This window comes from Centroberyx gerrardi, chromosome 1, assembly GCF_048128805.1.
Source record: "Centroberyx gerrardi isolate f3 chromosome 1, fCenGer3.hap1.cur.20231027, whole genome shotgun sequence".
Classification (NCBI taxonomy): domain Eukaryota; kingdom Metazoa; phylum Chordata; class Actinopteri; order Beryciformes; family Berycidae; genus Centroberyx; species Centroberyx gerrardi.
Window position 1 is genome coordinate 26,801,379 of NC_135997.1, and position 22,821 is coordinate 26,824,199.

The following is a 22,821-nucleotide window of genomic DNA, read 5'->3' on the forward strand; positions in this document are numbered from 1 at the left end:
ATGCAAGAGACGGTGTTTACTATGAACCATACCGCCACGTCTTTTCCAAGGCCCCGTCCGTGGCGTGGATGTGAGAATCACACCAGGCAATCTTGGCAAGGCTATAAAAGAACAAAACAGTCCTCTATTACACTAGTGAGAAAGAACGGGGAAGTCTGACATTTGACTAATATTTCCAAATCCGCACCAAAATAACAATGAGACCGCCTGAGTTTCTGTTGTGAGAGAATTTTACCGTTTAAGGTCGAGGGGGTAAAAAACAGGAGTTGTTTTGGTGAATGAAAATTATTGGAACCCTGGAGTGGATCGGTAAAGCTGCGATGTTCCTGTCTTCCTGTTTGTTTGGGTTTGCCTGCTGTTTTGGTGAAGGGAAAGCTGAAGCCCTGGGCAGGATAGGTGAAACTCTACTGTAATCCTGTTCCCTGTTAGTTTGTTTGTTTGGGGGGCGGGGTTAAGGTGTGAGATGGACACTGGCTGTTTATCATAAACACGGCCTAGCCCAGAGAGGTCCATCTGCTTTGATTTTATTTAGCGATTCCCCCCAGGGGCCCAGAGCTGGAGTGAGAATAACAATACTTGAGCCCATCTGCTCCTGTAGAACCAGCCCCGGCTAAATTATCACACGCTACGAGCGGCTGGCATATGCTGTGGCATAAAGCTACAAGAGGGCATTGTGTGCCAGCTGTTGTGTTGACAAATACTTATCTGGCACTTCTGAAGTCAGCTTGCTAAGCTGGTTTCAAGTTTGACTAAAAACTAAACGGGGCAAGGTATGGATAGGGTTCCTGGGGGTGGGGGGGGGGGGGGGGGGCATGTATAATATGCTGATTTATCTTTGGGTATCTTTTTGTTCAAGATTGTCTGGGGAATTGGGTCACAGGCTGTGGAACTTAATCCGAACATATAGGGCAGATAGAGAACTAAAGCCAACCAAGTGGTCAAAACAGACTTCCCTTAATCTTTGTTATCCTCCTGCAGAACATAAAGCATAACAGGCTGTGATCATATTGTTGTGTTGTTATGTGTTTACAGAGCAGTGGATGATCGCATGTTTCACAGGCCTTAATTAGGGTTGATCATAATAATCCTATCAGTAAAGAATCAACTCTTTCCAGTAATGGATAATACACTCTTCATAGATTTGAAAATACAAAGAAAGGCCACGTTTCTCCAGGTTTTAAAACTGTTCCAGCTTCCAAATCCTAGGAGGAGCTACATAGAATTAAAAAAAAAAATTATAATTATAAATTTAAATGTCGTAATAGATTTGATTTATATTTCATATTTTTTTAATGTTTTTTAATTTCTTTGTTTTTATTATGGTAACGTTTATGTACCATGTTACTACCATACTTCCATGGTAGTGACAAAAAAAATGGTAAAAGTGATTAAAATCATTGTTTTGTTTGCTTTCCAGAATCATTTTGGTAAATACTAAAAAAAATATTTCATGTTTAAGTTGAGGGATGTGAGTTTTTTTGGGAGGTCTCCTATTTACAGTACAGTACAGTACTTCTGATGGGAGATGACAATTCTTTTTTTGTGCTGGTGATCACATCCCTCAGTTACTTGCCAAAATGAAATATGTTAAAAGTCAGTTAATGTTAAAATGACTAAAATGGTGTGATATCACACGTAAAGACTTCAATGTTATCACCTCTTCATCTTTGATCTTCTCTCCCTTCTATAATAGAATTTGAAAACCCGACCGCCACACAGAAATTAGCCTGTTTCTTTGGGAAGAGGCGATAACATTACTGTCTTTGTTTTGTTGTCACTCTTCCAACATGGCGGTGTGCCTTTCTGGTGTGCCTGCTACATCCATAGTGTACACTACATTGCAAGAATGTAGACATTCACATAACATTGAATGTACAGTATTATGTAGTGATATTTACTGTCCGCAGTCTCTTTCCAGTGAATGTGGGGTTCTTGTATCATGTGTGTCAGTAAAGTGAAACTTTGTATGTTGTCAATTTGTCTTTACACCACGTCACCCGCTGAAATTAATTCTTGATTTCCTCATTTATTATCCTATATAAAATTATTCTGACAAGGAGCTGTACTATCATGTCCAGACTGAACCTATAGCCATGTGTTGGGTGTTAAATATGGAAAATTAATCCCATTTGAAATGTTTGAATCTGAAAGACTGGCCTCCACTGACACACACACACACCTGCAACAGATGAGGTCACACTCAAACTTGTGGTCACTGCTAGGTTTAGGAGTAGCTTTGGGGAGCATAAGGCACTAACACTGCCAACACTCTCAAATACAGGCATGCCCACATGCTCCAGTTTAATCACAACACGCTTTGTACCCTTCAAAATGGGTTTTATTTCGTTAACATTTACAGGAACATCACTGACATTAATTTCCATCCGTTACATATGTCTATACTGTACAGATGCAACAAAAAGTCAAAGTCCCATCTTCTGTTCTGAGACTCCGGTGTTCTCTGGCAGAGGACGTCCCTCCAGTCAGTGACAAGCGTTAAACTTCAGCAGTGCAGAAAAAGTTCACACAGAAAGGCCCCCTGTCAGAATCCCTGGGAGAGGGGAAACGGTCACAACGCAAACTGGGAGTTTGTAGTCATCTGGGACCTCATTTATAAAAGGCTCTTACACAACAATTTTGTGCTCACAACCAAATCCAAGGTAAAGTTGTGATTTAGAGAGAGAGAGAAAAAAAAAGGCTTAAATTAATTTTAGCCAATTTTCTGTGATATATCAAAACCAAAAACTACTTCTGTCATGATCCAAGGCATAAATACTACAGATTTAGTTCATTTTTTCTCTCATATTCTTCAAAAATGTCATACAATGGAATCAAGGGTAAAGTTTTTATATATATTTTTGTTTTTATATATGAGGCCCCAAGGTTACCAGCCTTGTACCTCCTCATTTGCCATCCTTAGTTAACACTACACAGCTCAACGTGCCACTATTGTTAACATTCAGTAGTTCCAATGGGACAGCGTAAACTACAATAACTCACTTCAATATACAGTGAAAGAGGATAGGGAGTACCCGAAGCTTATAATCTACCCCCTCTTTCGTTTTCTTAAAAAGGGAAATATGAGTTTGTAAATATATGATTAGAATATAATAAATAGTATTTGATCACAAATTTTTAAGTTATCTGATGCATGGTTGGAAACATGGCATGTCAAATGTTCATGAAAGGCAGCGAGAGCAAATGCTTGAAGATTCTCCTCTCAACCCCAAAGGTAATCAGGCCTGCCATGACGGGCGGAGCAACACCTTCTGAGAAGGCAACCGTAAACATGAAATATAATTTAGATTTAGTTCTCAACACACTAAGTCAAAGACTTAAAAATAAAAGAACATTGCGTTTGAAATTCTTCACATCAAACTGTTAATTTAAAAAAAAAAAAAACTAAAAAAAAACATTTGCCAGGCTTTTCCAGTATTTCACCTCATTGACCCTGTGAATGCATGGAGAGCTCGGAACAACCAGCTTTACAGCAGTAGCCATTGTAGAAATCCCCCTTCATGCATTTATCCGGCATCTATTCTGCATTCGTCCTGCAGACCATTCTGTCTTTAAAGCTATACAGTGGAACCAAATTTGTATTCTTTAACGCAAAACTCTAATATCTCCCAACCAACAAAATACCAGACCGCTCCTTGTGACTTCTAATGGGAGGAGAGAACTGTTCTATTTTCGGGATAGAGCTAAAGTGCAGCATTAGTTCGGCACGCATGCAGTACAAAATGAGACTTCTACCATGGCTACATCTGTACATTGTCCGTTTTTGTAAAACATACTGTAAAAGACATTGACGCAGCATGATGGGGGAATATGCAAACCGGTTTACTACGAGCAGAATACTCTAGTCCTAATGCAATTGTACAGTAGGTTGACATCTATACTGTTGATGGTACACGTGGAGAATCCTATGCTACTAATAGATTTTACACAAGCTTTTAGAACAGTACACACAGGTTGGATGAGGGTTTGCGCACTGCATTACTTCCTAAATGTGGCGTTATGGAAAGCTCCTGTCTTTTACACTGATTAAGAAAAGCAGGACTCCCCCTTTCTGAAGGTAAATGAGGTGGCCTCGGTCCTCCCGTTAGCTCATCTTGTTTTTGTTTGGTCAGCTGAGACGAGGCGAGGCGAACGACGCCCTCCCGCCCGTCTTCTCCCCCCCCCCGATGGGGAGTGAATCTTCATATCTGGCCTATCTTTGCTTCATCGTCGGCCACCAACGCTCAGCTGCGAGGCACAGGGAAGCTACAGAGGACTATGTGAAGAACACAACACTTCAACTAATGCACAGTGCAAATAGGCTTCTCCTCCTCCTCTCTTCCGTCTCTCGACGTCGAGATGCGGGCAGGCGTGGAGGAGAGTTGGGGTGGAGAGGGTTAACTCTGGACTGCACCCCTGGTGGCTGGCAGTCTTTTTTCTGTCAATTTCTTTTTTTCTTTTTTGGTCTTTCTGGGAATCTCCTGCCCTGGAAGTGGGGTAGGTGGGTGGCTGAGGGGTAGGGGTGGAAGGGTGGGGGTCGGGAAGGGGGGGTGCTACTTGTACAGGCTCATGGTCGGGCTCTGGTACATGCACATGTAGGCGTCGCACAGCAGGCGTCGGGCCTGGCCCTGGATGCTCTTGGGATCCAGAGCGTGCAGCTCCTCGGGGGTCATTTTCAGGTAGGCCCCCACCTCCGGACAGGGAGACACCTGGGGGATGTTGAAGCCATTCTGCCCCCCTGTAGAGACACACACACACACACACACGCACACACACGCGCACTCATTAGAACCAACACAATGCATTGTTAGAGCCAGGCCTAGGTCAAGTTGTAGTCGCAATTGATTCTTAGCGTTTGGAATACTAGATGGGTGGGGTTTCTCGCATCAGGTCAAATTAGATGGCATCACATATCATCACACAAGTTGTCAATGGCAGATATGCATAACAAATTTTTTTTTTTGTTTTTTTTCCTGTTATTTTTTAATTTTTCCAGCAATCATTCAATTGTCTTATCTGGCTTTTGTGGATGTGTGCATTAAACACATTTGCAAATGCTTTTATACCCACGTCAGATTAGAACTAACTTCACTTTAATGTACAGTCGCTGTCATGTTGTATGTGTATATAGTCACAATATATCCCCAAGTTTTATAATATGACAAACCATTATAACTTTGGCTCAAAGTGTGACTTAGGATGCACAACACAAATTGCAGTGTGCCAGATGTACTCTGTATAGAGATTAATATTTACAGTCTATTCTTCATTGGTTTCTTGCACTGTGCCGTTATACTGCATGTGAGGTCCTGTTATCCTTGTACCATGTGTGTCAGTACGAACTGTGAAACCCTGCTGTCAATATGCCCCTGCACCAACGTCCCCAAGTCAAATTCCTGTATATTTATTGCACTTGGCAATTTAAAATATTCTTGTTTGGCTGATAACTTCTTTTCAAGAGTGACTTTTATCCCACAGCTAAATGTAAAGAAGCCTTTAAAAGCCGCTGCACATACCATCACGGTCGGCCATGCTGTCAAAGAAGAGCCAGGCGGAATCTGCGGCGCCATACTTGACGAAGGCCACGTAGTGACTGGTTTCGATGCAGAGCACAGCAAACAGCTCCATCCTCTGGCGGGGAAAGCTGCCCTGCCGGCCCGTGCCCTCTTGTAGCTCCTTGGGGACGGACAGTTTGCCGTGCCGATGGGCCTTCCTCCTCGGGTGGAGGTGAACCTGAATCAGCAAGCAGATACAAACACACACAGTTATCAGTGATAGATTGTGGCCTATTTTTGATGAACACAAGATGTCTAAACACACTTTTCAGGGAATTAACAGCACAACATAGATAAAAATAAAAACTATTTACTGAATTTGATGAATCATATTGCCATATAATCATACCATATACATTATACAACCTAATTTATATATATATAAAGCCTACAGTATTTCAGCAAATGCACCGTTAACTGGTAAGTAAGGAACTGAAGGGACCATATCCTACTAACTACTGTAGAAGCTTTCATTGCACTCGTGTAACAGATGCCATGAGACTGTATTATTCCTTGGCATTTGGCGCCACCAAGTGGTTCATCCCGGCCCATGCTTTACAATGTGTTCCATGTTTTATTGATGCTGCAATAATGCCCTCTGTCTTTTACCTGTGTATTGCACTTTTCACAGAACTGTTTTATCTTGCCAGCGGTGATATCCCCATCCTCATAACACTCGCGACACTCATAGAGAGCCAGGCCTCCGCAGATTCGACATTCCCTTGGAGCTGGAGAATAAAACACATGCCTTTAGGCCTTTCTGGTTGACACTTATGCTGCACAGAAGTATAGCGCTTTGAAAAGTTTGGAGCAGGATTGTTCCTTCATCTTGTTTGAGCTGCAGTGACAACTCAGTGGAGTTTCATTACAAAATGTGACAGAGCTCCGAATCACCATTGATCTGCACAAACGCCTCCATTATGTACACACACACACACACACACACACACACACACAGAGACACACACACATCAAACTAAGACACACTGGAGACAAATAATGGCTACATCTCACTGTCTTCAAGTAGGTCTGTGATGTCTAACTCGAGCGAGGGGAAGATCTTGTTGAACATTTTGAAGTCCTTGCCAAAGCGGGGCATCTGGATGATAAGGCAGGAGGGAGCCTGGTGGTCAGTAAAAACAGAGAGGGCTTTTGTAGTCATCAACAAAGAAGCATGACACATCAGCAAATCTCACAGCTCAGAGGAAACGACAACTCGGGCAAAAGGGGCTGCAGTTCCCAGAAGAGGACTGTCTCCACTATGTACATGATATCCACAATATTGGTCTTTACTATGAAAAGGCACTAGTCTGCTCATTTTTATAACAGTAAATTGTCCAAAGATAGGTCATAATTCTGGTTGAGTTTCATCTCTCCAATGTTTACATTTCTTCTTGATAGATGCACAAGAACAACTATTCTGGGGTTCAGCTCACTCACTAGGAATGCTAGCAGTTTAACGTTACAGTACGTCTGTAATCATTACAACATCAGTAAATCTTAGCATTTTACAGTCTATTGACAGTGGACAGCCAAATGAAAGCCTACAGACAGCCAAAAATGCAAAAGTTAACATGATTAACAATATGACATGCTCACAAAATTACAAAGTACTACCATTACTACTACTACTAGTAGTATTTCAAATAGCCTACTTCGATTTAGTTCACAGACAATCTAAAAATATGTGACTTGGGAATTTATGATTTGGGAATAAGAGAATACCCAACCAACATCTCTATGTGCATCTGTTGCAGTTAGCTGATGATTTGACCCTAGACTGCAGTAGCCCTCTATAAAACAGCTCAAGAGAGGTGCAGTCAGACAACTAAAGCCATGATCATTACCAGAATTACTTGTTAACTGACCTAAGCTAATGTGGTTAAAAGAAAACTTTAAACAAAATAAAATTCACCTCTGCAAACTTGAGGTCGCTGTTGATGAAGGACCACTCTAGGAGCTGCTGGCTGGTTGGAACGCCAACCTTGTCCTTCTTGTCCATGAAGATCTGGTAAAAGTAACAGTCCTGGACCTTCTGCCCTGCTGACCTGGATGACACCAACAAGTTCTTTGTTCATTTATCTTAAATTTTATTCATATCACTGGTATCGGACAAAGATAAAATTGAGAATTTTCAACAGTAGGCCAACATGGCATTACTGTTCCACAAAAACTTATTACACAAAAACCAACAAGGTTTTGAGCTGAATAGGACTTTGTCGAGTGATGAAAACATAGTCAACACCTGATGAAGACCTGTTCAGTTCAAAACATGGTTTGTCTAACTGAAATTTATCTTTAATGGAGTACAAACACTTTCTGCAGGCCTACTTTTGGAATATCTGGTACAGTGAATTTTCCCAGGATTTAAAACGATTGTGCAGCCACTGATGAAGGTTTGGAAGATACAAGGCTCCTACATATTTTTCCACATTTCCCACAAATTCCATGACTTTTCTATGACTGTCATGACCATGGACCTAATTTCCATGATCAATATTTGTTAGCATCTATGTTCAAATGCAAGATTCTTTGCTGAATCCCAGGTCTTGTTTTAGCTCACCACAGCTATCACTTGGGCCTCATGCAATCAGGAAATTTGGTATTTTATTATTCCTTTGAAGGCACTTCAAAGCAGCAGTCAAGCTTGATTTTAAACACTTGACTGGTTGAAAGATTATGAGCAAATTTCCATGACATCTGTATCATTCTGATCCCAGAGGGACTGTGAAGATAGAAAACCACTATAACTGCAGATGTACACAGTCAGGGTCCAAGCAATTCCGCCTGTTTTTGGTCACCAAATAAAATGCTATTTTTACTCCTCAAAACTGATCCAAGTAAGCAATGGTAACATCTCCATGTACTGAGTGTTTCTAAACAATACTAGAAAACAGCTGCAAACAGTTATAATAATATGCATGATGACAAGTTGAAAAATGATGTCAAGCCTAGATCATGTATTTTGTGGCCTTAGGCACAAATCATATACAAAAGGGTTTTTCATTTTTTCAAATGACAGTCAATGCCCACTAACCTTAGCTTGAGCAAGGGATCCACTCTAAGAATGTGATGGAAAAGGATATTGAGGAACTCTTCAGGATCTGGAGTAGAAGAAGTGAAAAAGTGAGATTTTAAACACTAGGAAGTAACACTCTTGGCCACCAGGCTGCAAATGCTGCCACTGTGCCCTCTATGTAAAGTCAGTATGTGTCTACTGTTGGTTGCAGTTGTGTGGTGCACTAATGCTGAAATTATGTGGTATGTTGAGATCTATTTTTTTCATTTATCCCTTATCTAACCAGGTAGATCCAATTAAGATCAAGAATCTCTTTTTCAAGGAGACCTGGCCAAGAAAGCAGCATAAAGACAAAAGTACTGTGTCATTCCCCTACCTTTCTCTTCAGAGGTGAACCCAGATGCAGCCTCTACCTTCTCCAGGATCCTCCTCAGCTTCATCACTTTAGTGGCACACACATACCCATGTCTGGAGGACAAGTACAGCAGGAGACATTACATTCAGGGTTTGAATAAGTGAATAATGCAACCAATAATAATCGAGATTGAAAACCACAAGGCTGCGTTGAGTTTTGTTTCATTTCAATTCAAATTATGTTTGTTGTTTTTTAAAACTGCTTGGCAAACTTTGGCATCATAGTCTAGAATAGCAGTCTTTTGCTCCCTGTATAGATCAAAATCAAATGCCTGTATAAAAGGTGATGAGAACATTAAGCCAAAATCAATGTGTCACTGTCAAAAACCTTTGCAGCACAGTGTGTTTTCAGTGCACTACAATCTGACGAGTCTAGAGCTGCTGGAGACTCACATGCGCAGGGGGTTGACTATCTCTGTGCGTAACAGCTCCTGGGTCTCTCTGTAATACTCCACATCAGTCTTCAAGCGCGGCCTCAGCAGGACTGTGTCCAGGACAGAGCTGAAGGAGAAAAGACTGGGGAGGGCGGCAGAGGATACACGGATTCAAATTAAAATTACTTTATTTTGCTAATGTGCACAAGTCAACTGGAATTTGCCATTTTAGATAGCCCTCCTAAACACACAGTCACAGGTCCGACCAATATATTGAGCTGATATTGGCCTTTCATTAATAATCAGATATCAGCAAAAATTGTAAATGTTGTTCACCTCCATATGATGGATAGGATGCACTTTCTTTGTTTGCATATGTATTTATTGAATGAATCTGAATCAATTCTAATACAACATTTTGATCTGAGTCCACACAAGTATGTATGAAGTTGTTGTTGTTGTTGTTGTTATCATCATCATCCTGGGTTTCAATGGAAAGTTTTCGTGTCCCACACTGTTGTTCAGAGGCTTTGTAACCCTGCCAAGAATAAAATTCTGGGGCAAACACTGAATACTTGTCATTTTTTGAATTTTTTGGCAACCAAAGCTATTGAATATTGGCAGTAAATATCAGCTATTGGCAGCTTCAATCCAACTTCAATCCATCGGTGACAGCCATCAAAAACCCATATTGGTCGAACCCTAGTGAGAGCACAGCAGCTCACGGAGTGCAGTAATTTTGTAGCTTGTGCCTGTTTTTTTTAGTTCCGTTTGTTTGGAGCACTTTAAAAACAATGCAGCATAAGAGATGTGATCAAAAGTGGATGGGCAAAACGAGTACTGACCAGAAGAGGGTTGAGTCCAGGTAGCAGGAGTTGTAGTGGCCCTGGATGCCTTTCTTTTTTCCCACCATGACATCCAGACCGTCGTTCTCTGTGCGGGGAGGGGTGTTCTCATGCACCACCTCGCTCAGGTAACCTCCGAATGCTGCATGAACACACAAAGTGGAATTTTAAACACAAAGCCTTTTGGGAGCACTGGTTAATTTGGAGCCCTTTAGTTGTGTATTACTGTATCATCCAGCGATTAAACTGACGAGTCGCCTACTCGCTCCCCTCCCTTCCAGTGACTCACCGATGGAGTTGCAGCGCTCTATAGGGTTGGAGGAGTGGTGCAGGGAGGGGAAGCGGGAGTCAGGCCGGCAGCACTTGAGCTTCACAAACAGAGCTTTCTTGGGCGGGCAGCTGAAGTAGCGCGTACCCTTGAAGGTGCCGTCCGTGCAGCCAACGCACTCTTCTTCCTGGGAGGGCAGGGCAACATCACATCACCATATTACTGTGGTTTACAGCAGATACAGTGCAGAGAAAACTAAACAACACAAAACATAAAGAAAACTTACACCAGGGAATCTCACTTATTAATTTACTCCCCCTCTCTTCACATTACACTGAGTGGTACACTGACCCTAACATCAGTAGCAGTTTACACTAGGGCCAGACTGATATGTGTTTGTGCCAATCTTATTGATTGATATTGGCCTGTCACAGATATACTCAGGAATGCATGATCAGATATTTTGGTGTCAATTCTGATAACTGATTATTGTCCCCAACAATGAAATCGGGGGAGGGACTATGGATCAGCCCCGGTCTGTCTGTCCGTGCGTCCGTCATGCACAATATCTCGGATGCCACTGATCAGATTTTGACGAAACTCCTGGGAATGATGTGTGTCATTGCTCTGTTCTGGCATTTTACAGCAATTACACTGATTGGCCTAAGGGGGGCACCACAACATTTGTTTAATTGTCTGCACAATATCTTGGATGCCAATGAATGGCACTTCCTCTTGCTGGCCTAACCATGTGGAAACAAATCATAGTTTTTATCCAAACATAGTTATTTTGATAACCATGTTACCATGCTTCCACACTGCTAGCAAAATTATCAACAAGCTACCAGAAGTCCACTCTTCCTAAAGAGTTGAGTGACCAGGGAAACTCAGATGTGTGGACAGGGAACAAGCTTGTTGGTCAAGAAAAGTTTTTTAAATATTTTGTGGTCATCAGCCAATCAGATTTCCACGCTCCCATGTTTCCCTACTGATGTGATTTTTGTTTTGTGAACAGTAGTTCCATCTGGCAAATGCAAATGATGGGAAGCCGACAGCTAGTAACTTTTGCTTTCAGTTTATTTTTGGAAACAAGAGAGCTGGAGCCTGCTACCAATGCAATATATAGCAAATTCCCCTTCAGAATGACCTAATCTCGGAGGAAAATGAATTAATTGGAAGTGAAAAATATATTTATACTATAAAGTTATGATCTAATATTGAATAAAGTTAACTGTTCTATAAGAAACAAAACAACCTAAAATCACTGTGAGAGCTTATTATTCTTGGTCAAAACTTAGCTGCAGACCACTACATAGATGAAATCAGAGCCTTTCACACCGGCCACATCAGAATAGAGCGACCCATCAACCAAGCTGCTCACAGCGTGAACAAGCAGTCAGCGTGCTTGATGACAGAGGTGCTTACTCACCTCCTGCCACCGGTAGCACATGAAAATGTTTTTTTATTAAGGCAGCATAGGCTATGCCTTCTGTCCAATACAATCAACTATTTCTAATAATATAGGCTATGGAATTTAGAACATAATGTCAGAAATCCATATATGTGAGCTGTCAATATTCATTAACAGTTGTAATCACTACAGTAATCACTCTCAAAACACTCTGTTCAGAAAGGAGCAAAATGAAATTTGGAAGGGGTTATAAAGGTTATTTATGCTGAGTAACAATGACAGCCAAAAAAGCCATTATCAGCCAATAAATCCAATATCTGGAATTTTCTTCCCCAATTATCGATATTGAAATCCTATACCAATCTGCGCTCATTCTAACGATCATACCATACACTTATTTGACATTTGTATTTTACATCAAAATGTCATTACTTTTACTTCCTGGAAAATGGAAACTCTTTAGTTGTGACCTCATTGTGTCCCAGGAGGCGTACAAAAAAGATTTTTAATAATCTCGCCCCTCTGCCCCTCCCATCAAATGATTTCACTCTGTAACTGAAGTGTAAACATTGGTTTACACTTCCGAAACAGAACAGAAAATACACCACATTAAGGAAGTAAGATGCTCTCAAAATGCTGTTTCATTGTGACTGTGTTGTCTCACCAGTTCCAGGCCAGCCAAAGGCTCCAGTAGGCCGGGGGGCAGGCCCACCCAGCGGATGACCCCACACAGAGGGGGGTTCTCCTTCACCTCCACCAGAGAGCCCACCTCCAGGCCCGGCTGCCCGCGGGGGGGCGTGGGGGGCCGCGGCGAGGGTGGGGCGGCGGGCGACGGGGGCTCGGGCTGCTCCCCCATCACCGACTGGACGGAAAGGGAGAGGGACCCCTGACTCATGCTGCCATTGGGCCCGGTCTTGCGGTTGAGGCTGAAGGGCAGTGAGTGGAACTTGTTGTCGCTGGACAGAGAGGCAGAGGGCGGGGCCCTGGAGGGCGGGGAGGCTTGGTTGAAGTCAGGGGGCGTGTCTGTGAGCGACTTGGCAGGGTCCTCGCCGACTGCAGGAGAGAACGAGACCGAAACTTAATCACCACTGTATGGTAACAGTGTGCTATGTAACATAGACTGCATTTATCAATGTAGAGATGTCAGACTTCAAAACACCACAAAAAGAGAAAAAGGAGCCCACACTCCAGCCACTTGGGCCATCAAGCCTCAAGACAGGACATCAAGAAGCTGAGATAGTAAAAGGAAAAAGGTTCTTTTAATTTGACATGGTACAAAAAGTGCTCTAAAAGTGTAAACAATTTAAAAAATTTTTTAAACTTTTTACTACGCAGCTTCTCAATGTCCCTTATTGAGGCTTGATGCCCTAACTGGCTGTGTGCAGGCTCCGTTGCCCTTCTGATGGTGTTTTGAACTATGATTTTGTCCCACCGCACCCAAAGTAATCGTTAGTGCCTTTAGTCAACACAGGCGCAGTATCAAATTCACAATTTCATGAGATGTCAGACTTCAAATCAGCTTTATTTGATCATTTTCTGTTTTATAGGCCAAATGGCACCTCTTGGAACACTAATTAAGCATTCTCTTTATTCCATGTATTTATTAAGCAAATTTGTGCAAATTGAAAGTTGTTAGCTCGCTAGCTTGAACTATTAAATCTGTTTCCACATTGACAAAATCACAGAGGAGTTTGGATCCAAGCCAGATGACTCTATGACAAAAATCAAAGCAACATTATAAAAGAAAAGTAACCCTCACCCAAAATGTGAAAAGTGATCCTGAGGAAGATGAAAATGATTACAGTTTGAAAGGATGAATAAGCAGCTGTGATCAAACTGCACACATGTGACCAAACGACTGGGCTCCCCCTCACTCCTCAATACAGATAGTCAATAAGTGTGCTCACATGCATCAACATCCCTATATTATTTCAGGAACTGGAGTATTCTATTTTTGGCTTGGCAGATATAAATATCATATTCCATTTACAGTAACCCAGAAAACCCCTTATTTTGATTCTGAGAAACCCAAAGTTGTGAGTTGGAACATACCAATATTAGCCATGATACTGATACATAAACAAGGTTTTCTGCATATCTTAGGGTTTGTTTTTTGTTTTTTTAAAGTCTGCATGTTCTGTTTTGAATAAAATTAACTGTTTATCCATGACTGGAATATGAAGATGCAGCTATACAGCTTATCCTCAATATGACCTTAACCAGGGTAATGATTTAGCATCCAGAATACTGTGTGCATGTAAATACACTCATTGATACTCTACATCCCACTCAAATGTCAATGGAATAGACTGCAGGACACAATATGATTTGATTATCATGGAACTCATGAAATCCTTCACATCTGATATGCATCAGATCATGCTGTATTGCTGATGACATGAGCGATGGAATTTCCTCTTAGCCTCTAATAAACTTGTCTCCCCACACCATCAACTGTAATACAGACATATGAAAACAATGTGACAATGTGCTGATCGCATCACTTAGACCTCACACCAGAAATGAAGGCTTTTACCAATGCTTTGGCCTGCAAGTCCTATTACACAGAAACTCAATGGGCCTAATTCAGCAGGTGCTACATAATTTAGCTTTGCTTACATGAAATTTTGAACTTTTGCACTGAGCATTACCAGTAAAAGATTTCTGCACAGTTTTCAATGCAATTTTTCAAAATTCAACACATTAATTGCATTGATACAAGCGTGCCAAATCTTTTGACTCTTCTGTTTCCACCAAACAACAACCGTGAGCCGTGAGTAAGCAGTGAGTAATTTCCAGCACTGAGCATTATTAAAAGCCATTGTGTTCAGATGAAAAACGTGCCACATCCATAACTCCATGCAGGTGGAATCTCACACTGAATGGGAATGAAAGACAGGACTCAAGTGGAAAGGTCTTGATAGCAAGCTACTGCATCAAACTACTGAATACTTTTTTCTGGAATCCGTGCTTGGGCCATAAATGCCTGCAACTGCTGCTAACCTCAGTTTTAACCAACTGATATATTAGTCATTAGTCCTCCTTATGCAGAACCAAAGGGGACTTCTTTGTCTACCAGCATAAACATATAGCCTATACATATAGAAATACATTTAGGGCCATCATTTGTATTATTGTTTTATTGTCTGTAAAGCACTTTTGGCAAAAGTGCTTTGTTTTGCAAAGAGCTATGCAAATAAAGTTTATTAAGTTGATTCAGGTGAAGTGCTGGACTGCAAAAAAACTATTTACTGTGTAGTATATGGCAATTTTGGTTTGTAACTGGCAAAAAAAATCAGCAATTTTGGTGAAGACTTCTATTCAAAGCACCTCACAGTACTATGAGTGCAAACTTTCGATAGCACGGGTGGACCCAGTGAGAATCAAACTCCTATCCCTGGCACTGTTAGTGCTATTATGCTACACAGGACCTTTAAAAGTTAGTGAATAGCTTTGCATGAACAGGAGCTTGCCATTAAGACAGTCGATGTCCCATGAGTGCTCATGTTTTACCTTCATCAATGTACCATGTGCTTTTGGATTTGGACTGGGCTGGGGGATCGACAGAGCTGCCATTTAAAGTATAGTAAAATTCAGACTTGCTTCTACTGCCACACTGATGACCTAAGCCTGTAAATAGCACAAGTAAATGAAAAAAAAAAAAAACACATAATAAGAAAAGTGTATGTGTGTGTGTATGTGTGTGTGTGTGTTCCTCACTCATGGCAGACAGCAGAATAGGTGAGAAATAAAAGGGTAGAATAGCACTAAGAAAGAGGCACATTAATCAGCAACCGTAGACAGTTTTCTCCATGCAAGAAACCAATTACAAGAACATTAAACAGGGAGTCACACATTCCATACAATTCACATCAAATCAGCACATTTGCAACAGGAATCTCTTGAATTCACCTAAAATGCAGTTTTCATGCCCTCTGTTGTTATCGTTGTATTTCTGTTACATGAGATTAAAAGGAAAGTCCACCAAAATTTTTTTTAGGTTGCTATTCTGCAAATATTTTCCTAAAACTTTCCCCATAACAAAGAAAATGATGTCCATGATGGACTGCCTGAGAAAGATGAGTTATTTTCTGCACACTTATATTCAGCATATAAAATTATAGAATCAAAATTGTACCTGTGTATAATATTGATACAAACATGATTTTTATTTTTGCAGAGTAACAGCCTAAAAGTTAATTTCAAAGGAATTCCCCTTTAAGAGTTATTACCACACCACGCTGTGGGTAAGTCTGTTAGGTTGGTATCATGACAGCAGTGCAGTACCTTTGCTCTTTGGTTTGCTTTGGCCAGAGGAGGACTTGTCACTGCTGGTGCCTCTGGGGGCAAAACTGTGCTTTGGCAGCCTTTGGTCCTGCATGGAATATTCTGCACAGCCCAGAAATACACCCACATTAGAGGCACAGCAGCCCCATCAGCACACATTGAGCTACCATGCACCAAATGTCTACTGTATGTCTTCTACAGCCCATTTGCAATATATATGTGAGGTCATATAGTGTTGTCCCTGTACCAGTTCTCAATATGTCACTGCACCAAGAAAAATTCTGGTGCATTTATTGTATTTTGCAAATGTTTCTAATTCTGATGAAGCAATGCCAAATTATAATAACTAGTCTAAAATATTTCAAGATTTAATGCATTACATATCTCTCATCTATGACTCTGGCACAGTACCTTACAATATGTTAGTTTCTTGAGTCATAGGAGACAGCATTTGAATCTAGGATACACTAGCTTGTGGTCTGCCATGTGGAACAGTGTGTAGTGCAAGAGGCAGTGAAGTGAGATGTGGCCTAAAACAATTACCTTAGCCAGAAAATATTAAAGAAAATATGCTCACATCTCCACAAAAATCACCATGGATATGGTCACTGTGTCCACAAAGTCCCACTCATTGTTAATAGACAGTGACTATTGTACATGTTCCCGCAAAATGTACTTTAACTGCAAGTAAGCAATGATGTGCAGGAGTTATAGTCTAAGCTCTCTTGCCTATAACTTTGGATACATGTTCACAAATAAAGATTGAACTGTCCAATATCACAGGAGTGACAAATTAAGAAACAACAAATAACAAACTCTGTTTTAGGGTAGATTTTGAAGTACAGCTTCACTCAGTGTCAAAGTAAACTTTATGAAGCGTATCTACAGAGCATAGGGCTGTAATTAATCTTCTAAGCGCAAAAGGAGGGTTTCAAACAGAGATGACACATTAGCAAAAGTTAACAATCCCCATCCTCGACATTTCATGGTTAGAAGTCGGTAAATCGGCAAAGGGGAGGCAGCAGCACGCATAAACAAATCAATACGCCAATGTGGAGAACAAAGAGCCTGAGTATCTCACTTGACTTTCAAAAACAAGCGAGCCATCAACACAAAAGGCTCTCTGTTCCTGCTGCAAGCAAAACACAAACTCACAACTCTCAGATGGAAGAGCCGTTCCAAGAGAAGCACTGCCGGACGACTTGTATTGCGGAAAACACTTCGATTTGACAATATATTGCAGGGCATTAAAACAGGGATAAATACTAGGTGGCTCACCTGGCATTACGTCACAGATGGGGACGAGACGTGTGTGCTCCAAGCTGGCGAAATTACACAGCAGTTTCCCGTCAAACACACCATCCCAGTCCCCGATAGGATTGTCCTGAAAGAGTTAGAGACGTGAGAACCTTATAACCCCCCGCAGGCGTTCCTTATCTCGGTAAAACTGATCAAGATGGTGCCATGCAAGTGCCTGTCTGTCACAGCAGCTCCTTTCCCCAATATCCCCCTGGTGATTAATAAAGTATCTATCGTCCTGTCACTCTATCTAAAAATGATACTTCAGCTTGATCCCCAGCATTGTGATAACCCCAGCTCATCTCATCTACTCCAGCTGAGCAACAGACCTCGTCCAACCCAAGTCCTTCCCCCCCAAAGCTCTACTTCCTCTGCAAACACAACCACTGTATTCTTCTTTAGGTGAGGGTCCGGGGATTCGGCTCCAGCAGGATAATCGAAGATGAGCGTGAGGCCAGTGCTACTAGCTAGCAAAAGGCAGGGCGAGGCTGGAAGCAGAGTGAGGCAGAGCAGTGGGCTCTCCTCGGCTGCCTGCTGGCCCCTTGCCATGTTGTTGGGTCATACAGCGCTAAGTCTTTACCTCACTTCCCGCGTGACTGCCTTGCCTTTGTGTGGGTGGCTCAGATGCACTGAGTGGCTGCTGCTGCTGCTGCTGCTGCTAACGATCAGCAGTCAAATGCCTCAGTTATGTGTTTCAATCTCTCCATGACTACAATATCACTCCCGCCTGGCAACAGTAGGCATAGATACCAGCTGCTCCGATCGCGGGCAACTGCAAGCCAAGCCTACACCTTCCCTCACATATGCTCATATGGTTATACAAACCTGATCTGTAAACGGCACGAGGCTTTCAGAAAGCCTGAGATCCAGATCAACTTGAAAGACAAAAGTATACTTTTGTTGCCCCTGATCATTTGGTTCTATGCATTACATTAATGTGTACAATAACGCTTTGCTAACAGACCCTCCTTCTTCACCAGGGGCAGGTAAAGATCTGTATTCAGGGAGAAATAAGCTACAAACAATCATCTCACAAATGCTCAGGGGGCTCAGTAAAGGCTTAGAGGTGCCCCTAAACTTCATTTGGTGCTAATTAACTGACTGCACTGGGAGCCTTACAGTTTGGGCATTTAGCTTCATTGTAATTAATGGTTTACCACTTTTTCCAACACCTGTCTAGAGTCAAGAAGCTTGTCTGGGAAGTGGGTGCAATTCCTCTACTTATTTAGAGGTGCCCTTACCATGTCAACTCCCACATAGTAGCCTAGGCTCTCGTTGCCTGGCAGCAGGTCACAGAAAATGATGGTGCCTCTCTCGGGTCCCTCCCTGGTCTGCACCAGGACCCTGGAGTTGATCTCCAGCGGGGGGAAGTCCTGCTCTTCTTCCACCAGGGTGACATGGTCCACCTCCAGCTCGCCCAGCTCCTCCTCCTCGTCCTCCCAGAGCTCCAGCTTGTCCAGGGCGACAAACACGCCACACTCATCCTCACAGCGGAAAAGCTGGCGGCCCTGGTAGGAGCCCTCTGTGAAGCCCTGGCCCCGGCCCTCCTCCTGGGGAAATGAAGCCAAGGAAAGAGGGAGAGAGAGAGAGAGAGAGGGAGAGAGAGGGGCAGAGCAAGAGAGATGTGCAACTTATTGTCATAACAGGGAGGGCAGGTAGCTAAGATGCTTACTCAGCATTCTGCAGGGGAAGGGAGGGAAGTCAACATCATACAGCTGTGAGGGCATCTGATCGATTGCTGCGGCAGGCATTTAACGGCTTGCTGCAAATGTTTAATTGTCGAGTAGTGGCATACGACTGACTTATTGTGGCAGCTACATTCGATAATGTCTGGTACAAGGATGTCGTTACAAGACGCAGGATATTATGGTTCTTTTCTCACAGGCAGGCTCTTTACATATTAAAAAGGGCAAAATCTCTCAAACTGCTGGCATATATTAGCAAACATTATGACAGGCCATGCCACAGTAATCTGCATTTGATAAGGGACGTGAAATCAGGGTGGTGATCTGAAGAATAAGTATGTGCTCACTTCTAAGCCCTTTATACTGAGCAAGGGTCAGACCGCCTGTACTCCTTCAGCCCACTTTTGGAGCCTACGGCTGAACTCAGCAGAATAAACACAATATTGTGCCGCAATAAACAAGCCTTTGTATCTCGCTACTTACATACATTACAGAATGCATTGTATGACTGGATTTAGTGTTGAGATTAAGACAGTTGAGTTACCATCATTCAATTCATGCCATTTACAACAGTGTTTCCTATGCAAATTTATGTACAGTACCATGCTTGGTTGTAATTTTACTTTTGATTCAACATCTGTCCCCATCTGTCCATCTGACATCTGTCCCCCATTTTGGTCCCATTTTTTCCAATTTTACTTTTGGGTCGACATCTGTCCCCATTTTGGTCCCAATTTTTTTCTCATTTTAAACATCAGAACTACACATCTTCAATGTTTAAAGATGGTAATTTAGTACAATTTTTATATGACTTTAACTTAACTTAAAATTTTTCTCTAGTAGTGGTGTTAATATCTCTGCAGTGGGTCGCTCCTGCAGCATGAATACACAGAGGAAACAGCGGATCACTGTCTACAACACAAGGGTTCTCACCAGCAGCTCCACTCCAAACCAGATTCCAGAGAGGGCCCTGTCGGGGAGCAGCGAGCCCTTGAAGCGGACCACACCGGGCAGGGGTTCATCTCCCGAGCGCAGCTGGACGCGCACCTTCGAACCGCAGTCGATGTCGCGGGCGCGGTCCAGCCGAGCCTTGTTGCAGAGCAGGGCGTACCGCTCCTCGCAGTTGGTGATGGGGAAGAGCAGCTCTGCCAGCTTCTCGTCCAGCTCCAGAACGTCCCGCTCGTCCAGGCTCAGCACCACGTTGGTCTGGTCCAGGATGCGCAGACTCCTCTTGCCCTTGCAGGGGGGCAACGTGCGCCCCAGGCTGTTGCGCTCCTGGCAGGCCTGGCCCAGACTGCCGCGGGGGATCCTCAGGGTCTTCTGGGGAGGCTTCTCCACCGTACACTCCTTCACTACCATGTAGAAGCGCCAGTCCTCCCTGAAGCCCCCGCTGGGCTTCTCCTGGCTCCACAGGGCAGAGCTCATGGCTGCATGCTAGACACGGGGTCTCACGTCAAGGCGAGCTTGACCTGTGGTCTGTACACAAGGATAACACACATTATTGTCTCTGTTGCGAAAATTTTATCAGGACAGTCCATGTAGATAAGACAGACAGATAGACTGATATCTTGTTCATGAGTGGTTAATTGGTTTCTTGTTTAATTGATTTTATTAGATAAATTAAAATACAATATTCTACCAAGAAAACAACATTATGAAAATGTCAAGATGCAATGAATTCAAATGACTTTCCATTGTGGTTCTTGAATCATTTGGCAGGCATGCCAGCAGAAAATGCTTAATACTATTTAACAGCGTGTATGTGTATTATAGTTTGGACTGTAGGTCAGGTCTGGTTAGTTAGGCACAACAACAGGTAAAAAAACAAAACAAAAAACAACAGGTACCATAATGGCACCTTTGTTAAAACAGTCTGTAGAATTAACACCAATGATACTTTCTGAATTGTGAGTGCTTATTTACATGTATGTATAGAATTTTCATGGAGAATTCATTTAAAATACTTGCAAAATAGATCCAAATATGTTATGTAGGGTAATCCTAACCTCCTGGTTACACTTGGGTTCTATACACCTGAGTTAGCCTTGCTGATCACTGGTCCCTGGTTTTACTTCTTGTTGGGAGGGGGGATGTTGGAAGGGGGATGAGAGACCCTGAATGATAACTTGCTCATGTTTTAAACCCACAGTGGATACTGTTTGAGGTCCCATCCCATGTGCGTTCTGCCCTTCTGCTGCCCTCTCATTCTTTTACCCACACCCGGTGTGATATTGTTCATATCTGCTGCTTTGAATATTTTCTATAAATAGATGGTGAGCAAGCAGGTGACCTATTCCGACACCCAAGGCATGGTGCAGATAGCAGACATCTGGATTTCCCCTGATGACACTATAACCTTAGACATGATGATTAGCCACCCAGTCAAATAAGTACAAGGGCTCAGAGTATGGCAGTCATCTTCATTATATCGAGCGTTTTATACCAAGCATGACACCACACACCGGCTTACGTTACTTATGTTGTTGGTTTTTGGTGTAGCGCTGTAGCATCATAATTACGTCCATAACATTAGCTATCGTTAGCTGGCTAACGTCGTACTTTGGTACAAGGCTAACTAAAGACACAGGCAGAAATTTTTAAATCATTTCCACACTTGATTTGGGCTAACGCTGACCTGACGTAAGCTGCTTGTGAATATATTTTGTGTACGTTAATTCTTTGAATTTACGGCTATCAAGCCGAGTACAGGTTTTGTACAATCCATCAGTGCCACTGACAGTGACACTACCCATGTTTTAATAAACGTTTTCACTGACAACCAGTGTCATCATCAGTTAAAGGCTGCCAGTCAAAGGCCCTTCAAGAGAAGGAAGTAGCTAGCTAAAATGCACACAAATATCCATTTACGTTTAGTGCTAACGGTATGTATTCCTTACCTTAGATACGCTTCAGTTCAGTTAGAAGTTAGAGGTGATTGTCATGTCAAATGTCCATCCCAACTAGCGTTAGGTTGCTGAAAACAAACTAGATTCCACTAGTGATAGCCTATGATTAGCTAGCTGGCTAGCTAATGCTAGCGCCCTAGCCAGCTAAGTATCAAGCTAAAGTTAGCCTAGCTAGCTAGATGATCAACAGTAAGCAGGCTGGCAGAGAACTGCCAACCTCTACAATATGCTGACAGCATTTAGATCAATCTCTACTCCCAGAGAAATATGCGAAATCATAGTGTATATAGCTATGAAATTGATTATTTACAGAAGACGACCTAACTAAACATGAAGGTTTGACGTGTTCGCACTCGTTGCTCAGGCATTGGTCATTCGCGTCTTTCTCAAGTGCTAAGTGGCTGTTCATTGCGTCTGTAATTAAGTCCCTCTGTATGGGGGTTTCCCATAGCAGGGCAGATAGTTAGGTTGGAGTGTAGCTGCCAAGACAGATGATGCCGAGTTGGGATAGAAGCCAATTATTTTCAGCCAATTATTTTGCACGACAAACTATGTCTGTTTTTGAGAAGAAAATGTACCCCTGCTTAATTAAAGAGAACCACAAACAACAACAACAAATATTATTATTAGTAATAGTACTATAGAGATTATTATTTTTATGATGATGGTGATAATGGTGATTGTTATTATTATTATTATTATTATTATTATTATTATTATTATTATTATTGTTGTTGTTGTCACCATAATGTGGTGTTAAG

The 22,821-nt window shown here is 42.2% G+C and overlaps 1 protein-coding gene across 4 annotated transcripts; it reads right to left on the reverse strand.

Annotated features, from left to right (window-relative positions):
- Positions 1-2,338: 2,338 nt before the first annotated feature.
- Positions 2,339-22,413, reverse strand: cyld (cylindromatosis (turban tumor syndrome)). 4 transcript variants are annotated; one of them, XM_071894752.2, is made up of 17 exons: positions 22,052-22,413; positions 20,088-20,630; positions 18,711-19,019; positions 17,449-17,554; positions 16,171-16,272; positions 15,397-15,513; positions 12,548-12,936; positions 10,494-10,659; positions 10,205-10,346; positions 9,379-9,501; positions 8,948-9,039; positions 8,590-8,656; positions 7,468-7,600; positions 6,567-6,675; positions 6,162-6,280; positions 5,514-5,730; positions 2,339-4,735 (listed from the first exon to the last, which is right to left on the reverse strand). In XM_071894752.2, the coding sequence occupies exons 2-17, from the start codon at positions 20,577-20,579 to the stop codon at positions 4,551-4,553; spliced, it is 2,868 nt and encodes a 955-aa protein (XP_071750853.1). In that variant the 5' UTR covers positions 20,580-20,630; positions 22,052-22,413; the 3' UTR covers positions 2,339-4,550. The 4 variants fall into 4 exon arrangements, with proteins under 4 accessions (XP_071750853.1, XP_078139472.1, XP_071750854.1 ...); XM_078283346.1 differs by lacking the exon at positions 16,171-16,272; XM_071894753.2 differs by lacking the exon at positions 15,397-15,513.
- Between the last annotated feature and the right edge of the window lie 408 nt (positions 22,414-22,821).